The sequence below is a fragment of the Glandiceps talaboti genome, chromosome 12 (genome assembly GCF_964340395.1).
Source record: "Glandiceps talaboti chromosome 12, keGlaTala1.1, whole genome shotgun sequence".
Classification (NCBI taxonomy): domain Eukaryota; kingdom Metazoa; phylum Hemichordata; class Enteropneusta; family Spengelidae; genus Glandiceps; species Glandiceps talaboti.
Genome location: NC_135560.1, coordinates 9,080,098 through 9,086,062, shown reverse-complemented (window position 1 = coordinate 9,086,062; position 5,965 = coordinate 9,080,098). Strand labels below are relative to the sequence as shown.

General features: G+C 33.4%; 1 protein-coding gene across 1 annotated transcript in view; it reads right to left on the bottom strand.

Annotated features, from left to right (window-relative positions):
- The window catches only part of LOC144443724 (small ribosomal subunit protein mS29-like), a 39,549-nt gene continuing 33,584 nt past the window's right edge, over positions 1–5,965 (bottom strand). The window contains exons 7-12 of the mRNA XM_078133267.1: positions 5,556–5,636; positions 3,710–3,871; positions 2,746–2,805; positions 1,898–1,990; positions 1,078–1,192; positions 1–184 (exon numbers count right to left, since the gene is read on the bottom strand). Coding sequence (XP_077989393.1) covers positions 99–184; positions 1,078–1,192; positions 1,898–1,990; positions 2,746–2,805; positions 3,710–3,871; positions 5,556–5,636 — 597 coding nt within the window. The 3' untranslated portion in view covers positions 1–98. The remainder of the gene's footprint in view (positions 185–1,077; positions 1,193–1,897; positions 1,991–2,745; positions 2,806–3,709; positions 3,872–5,555; positions 5,637–5,965) is intronic.

Sequence of the window (5,965 nt, the reverse complement as noted above, 5' to 3'; positions counted from 1 at the left end):
AATACAAATCAATGAATAAATGTCAGACACTCACTACGATGTCAAAAGTAATATTTTTCTTAAATAAATCTGTCTAAATTGATGTAACAGCTGACTTCCTAGAGACCACCACAGATTTTGTCCAATTCTGCCGGATTATGGTTACTTAGAAACTTCAACTCTTTCCTTCCTTCATTTGTGAAAGCTGAAAATATATAACATGAATGAAGTTGAAAAAATTAATAGCAAAAAATGATTAATTTGTGTATGTTAAAATTAGCTTTCCATCACAAAAAATATTTGAAAATTGTGAATGAAATATGTAGAGACAGATAAAAGATTTTATTTTTTTATTTTTTTTTGTATTTAATAATATTTGTTATTGGGCTTATTACAAAAATGCAACTTTTTTCATGAATGGAAATTTTACATTTTGTATTTGGAAACTTTTATCGATTTTCAAAAAACTGTCCCCATAATCTTTCACTTTGTTTGGGTAGCACACAGCAAATTGTACTTGAAAACTACTTTCTCTCAATTGGCATACAACTAATTGCAAAAATATAATGGACAATAGAGGGCGCTCTCCATATTGAGTCTTCAGCGCTACAACCCATCTTGAAATCTGTAAGTGGCAGTGTGAAATATTTGGGGTATCTCTACACTAGGGCTTTAACAGAGTTCTCTGCTACCGTATTTGAATGAGTGAAGCAAGAACCAGAAAACATAGCAAGAATTAATGCAAACATCCCCTGAGTATTCCCTCTGGCACTCACATGTCATACCATACTGTTATTGTATTATGTACATTTAGTGAATTTTGTAAAAAAAAAAAAAAAAAATGTATGACTGTACGCTTATATGATTTTGTATACACAGAATTTTTTTATCCTCTGTAGCATACAGGTAGGTGTGTGTGTGTGTGTGTGTGTGTGTGTGTGTGTGTGTGTGTGTGTGTGTGTGTGTGTGTGTGTGTGTGTGTGTGTGTGCGTGCGTACCAAGTGTCATGCTGATCTGTTTGTGTGTTTGAACTAACTGATCAAGTACCAAGTTGATGAACATGTTTGGTCACACATAACATTGATTCCAGGGTCCTACCTTGTGGATGTTGCAGCCAACGTCTTTCTATGTAGTATTCTAAACAACTTTCCATTTCTTTGTCGTCATACTTGTCAACATGTATAGGAATAAAGGGGTCCATCATCTCAAAACCCTTACACACAGAGAGACAAGAAAAATAGAGTCATAAATTAGTAAAGATACAAGTACCATAATCATAACAATAGAACTATTATTATATTGAAAATGTAATATTTCCTTATTAAACCCAACTTAGTTTTTTAGGGACGATCACACAATGTCACACAGGCTCAATAAACGAACTTCGTTTCTTTAGGACAAAACCCCTCCCCTCCCCCTAAATGAATGTTCAAAAGTTCAACATCTCTGAAGTAAATAAAGAACCTGTTATCATTGAAGGTGTGAAAGTTTTCGAAATTTGGTTAGAAGTGCGAAATGAAGTTGAGCAATCATATTGCTGCCAGTTTGCCTATCTAAGCCTTATGACTCCATTGACCAACTTAGAATCTCCAACTACTGCTAAATTCATCAATTTACTTTCATCAGATAATGTAGATATTCTTCAATGTCTTGCTGTATTTACATTTCATGCAATGAAATTACGTAGAGAGATTTATGTAAATTTATCATAATTTCATTTGTAACATATTTCCACTTACTTAATTTATTCGTAATTATATCATGTCTTCAACAATTAAGCAACTACGTTAGTATTTTGGGCCGATGGCCTTGAATGTACAGAATAAAACACCATATCTGACTGACTCCACTGAATACCTGGGACTGAATCCCAGGCCTTTAATAAGAAACTAGTCCTTGATATTAATATATGACAAACCTCTTTCCTGAGTAAAAACTTGGGTAGATAAGACTCATATGGTTGTTTGTAGGCACCTTGCTGGTCCACTGTTGTTATGATTGCACCATTGTTCTATGTTAACAAAAGATGAAAGTCATCAAGTACATGTATAAAGTTAGTCTCAGATTCAGATTCAGGTTGGGAACTAAACATGACATTAGTCTCATATTGTTTCCAATCTGAATCTGAAACCAACTTTTACATGTCATCAAACGCAGAGAACTCGGACAATATCTCTGACTGTGAAACGCTATGGCAAGAATAAAAGAAAAAATAGATGGGTCATGAAATAAATCAGTGTTTTTGCCAAAGATTTGGGGGACATTGGTACATATGGGGTAAAGGAAACTCCGGTAAAATCTATGACAGATTTTCCATATCGTGTCAGTAGGAAACTTAGGTAGATTTTACCTACTTTAATACTGCTCTTAACAAAACTTTGTAGATACAAATGTAGTCAAGGTAGCTTATGGAATATTAAGTGTTACAACCCCCAGATTTAGTATCATTGACCATATATGGTCACTGTTTTACTACTAATGTCCAGAATGGGAAAACATTAGGTTCCTTGTACATAAATATGCCATTTAGGGCGCCATTGTCTTAAAATATCTAGTTAAACTCGTGAGGATGATATTCATATCCCACGGACAGCACATACTGATGGTATCTTTTAATATTCAGTGAATTTCTTTTGCATCACTTAATTTTTTTTCTACAAAAGTATGATTTTAACATTTATTGATTTAGAAAGACAGACAAATAACACTTTATGACAGAGCAATGTGAAATTAGTCTTATTTCAGCATATCACTTTTTTCACTTACCCAGTTTGCTTTCAGCAACTTGTGAAAATGTTTCACCAATGACATCTCACGGACATGAACCTAAAAATTTGGACATAAATGCAAAAGTTACTCAGTTATAGTTCTGAAGTTCTTAAAATCTCTCCAAACTTTGCCAAATGGAAGTCTGTTTCTGGTCCTGTTGAAATAATAACAGAAATTTGAGGGTCCACCATCTTGTTACCAAGCAAATCAACCAATCTTTTAGTTCCCCACAGAGTTAACACAGTATTTTGCAGAAATAGTAGATTCTAAAATGAGTAAATTTTAAACATTTTGACTTCTATTTCAAAAATTTGTATGGCGACCTCTGATTATTTTTTCTTGATTTGAACAGAGAACAGGTTTTATTTTTCTTGAACAAAAGTAACAGCCAAAGTTTATTTCCGAAGTACATTTCATTACTGGAGGTGTGAAACTGAGACTAAAAAATAACAAATCTCATATCAGAGTTCACAGAATATGATAACATATTTAGTTATGTTCTATGGCAAAGTATTCACATAGTTCTGTTCTGTGGTTATGTGATGGTAAGTAAAAGACTGGGTTGTTGATCTGGAAAGTGTTCTGTTTGGAGAGGTAGACCCGATAGTCTAATACGTAGGCTAGATGGCCACAAGATATATTTACTAAACAGAAATGTAAAAGTCACAAATAGCGCATGTTGAATATAGTAACTGTATTTGATAAGTCATTTTCTCCATATAAAATGTTAAGAGATTTACTGTTATGATATTCACTATTATTGTTCAAAGGTGTTCCACAGATAAGGTACCAAGAACATTAAAACCAAACAAAAATCTCTTCAGTTCAAAGGTTATTCAATAATATACCTTAAATGGTACATCTGGTACGCATTTGCATTTCTACCAACCTAGCAGTGATTTGATTGGTTGTTCACTTATTATTCAAATCATGTGTTACCATGACACCTGTTTGTACTTACAAATGTTTTGTCTTCTCTCCTTGTCTGTGTGACGTCACCAAAGAAAGCGTTGACACCTCTGATAGCGACCAAAAGTCGGAAGTTGTCAGGTCCACTTTGTAGCTGTAGTTCTTTTAACACTACACCAATGACATCACAGGAGTTTTTAGGTCTGTTTATTCCCTACACAACATTGGACAGGACAATATGATACATTTATTACCTGGCTATGAGGGTACTAGTAGACGTCTATTACCCTGAGTTGAAAACCGAAGGAATAGTTGCTACAGAACAGCATCAGGGGTAATATGTCTATTAGTGCCCAGTAAAAGCCAGGCAATATGTATTTCATAACACATCATATTCCGAGGCATGTATACACAGTCAAAACAAATCACTGAACAGATTCCCATGCCACATGACTATATTGCCCTAGGAAAATAGAATACAACTGGTGCACACTCTATGTAAATTGAGGTCATTATGGGTCACTAGTCCATACCACATACCACATGACAATATGATGCTTGTTTTTTTTTATGTTACTGGTGATTATTATGGAGCAAAATATAGTTAAAATATACTCAGTTTTATTGGGTTCATAGTTGTGCATAACATAAATGACTGTCAGACTCACTTCACATGGAAATGTCTGTTACAAAGTGAGTCCTCTGGTGTCATAATATGTGATAAGCAGAAGTGTTGGGGCTGAACACTGAGATACTGACAACATCTCTTCCCATGTAGAAATTGATATAAATGAATGTAAATCAATCATTCTGTGTAATACAACAGCTTAAACACATTTCACTAAGACTTTTATCCCTGACAAGATTAGCGGTACATGGTTGTATATTTCATACTATGCCTTCCAGTTTATAGGTCCACTCCTTGAAAACACATAATCCCTGTCTGTCAATAAGACTATCTATCGTAAAACAGACCTGTGTTAGTATATAATTAATTGCTCCTTTTCTAGAGTGTGTCACCCCTTTTGTGTCCATCCAAGGAATTGAATATTTAATGTCAAATTCAAATCAAATTTTCTCAAGAAAGCCCGCTGTGGTGTGAAACTAATCAAAGATGCAACCTAGTTTGGATCCTGTGTCTATAGTGCTGAATATTTAATATCATATCACTTTTTATTTATTTTACTACCTGGTCACTTTTTATCAGATATATTATACTACCGTACTATTTGCACCTACAGATATAAAATTTGTTAATTTTTTTAAATTTTCACAAGAGCTGCTGATATTATTTAAATTATAGTCATGATATTTATGATACGCATATATCTTTCATTATGTAACTCAGAAGTAACGACAAAATGGCCAACAAAAACAAGAAAATTCTAGTTTTAACTGCTCTTGTTGATGTTTTTAAAAAAAAACACTTTTGTGAGCTATAATAACTGAATCGTAATATTGTACCTTGAACAGTATGGAAACACTAAATGTATTCCTATAGCTTTAAAACACGGTACAATAAATCCAACTGAACAGATTTTTGAGATTTTTCTGTCTGCACCCAAAAATCTGGTCTCAAAATGTGATCATGATTTCAACCTGTGGAAGTATTATTTATGGATACAATTCACCTTTATTTAATACACAAGAGTTAATTAATAGCATTTGAACAATTTTCACTAAATATATTTAAAAAATGATACTCAAGTTATAGTTATTCCAGTTTTGAAGATATGTTCTGCTTTATAACCAAATTATAACTTTTCTTGTAAAATGAGGAGTCGAGATATTTCCTTTTTATTTTATGAAGAACATGAATTTATAACAAATTACATACATACATACACTTAGACATATCTTCGGTGACAAAAACAAAAATTGAATTATCTAAATTCTACCTGGTCCACAACTTCCATCAGTGGTTGCCCGGCAACCGTTTCTTCCCTCCTGCTCCAAGTATATGTATTTGTTGTTTTCAACTAGAAAAAGAGAAAAAAGGAAAGACGTGATGTAGATGAAACACTCCACAAAAAAGTACACAAAATGCTGCCTGAGGTGTTAAGCTTAGAAGTATTCTCTTGTGTATCTAACTACATCTGCCCAGACATCATGCAGTTTCATATTACACATCATCCTAAATACTAGTTTATTGATGTACATGGGGAGTATCACAAGTCAGTAATCTGACGACGGTGCTTGTTTGAAAGCAATCATTTTGGAAGACAAAAATAAAAATAAATCTAGACAAGGACAACCATATTTATTTTTATGTTTCTTGAACCCCTACATTTCTTCAATCTAGCGAAAT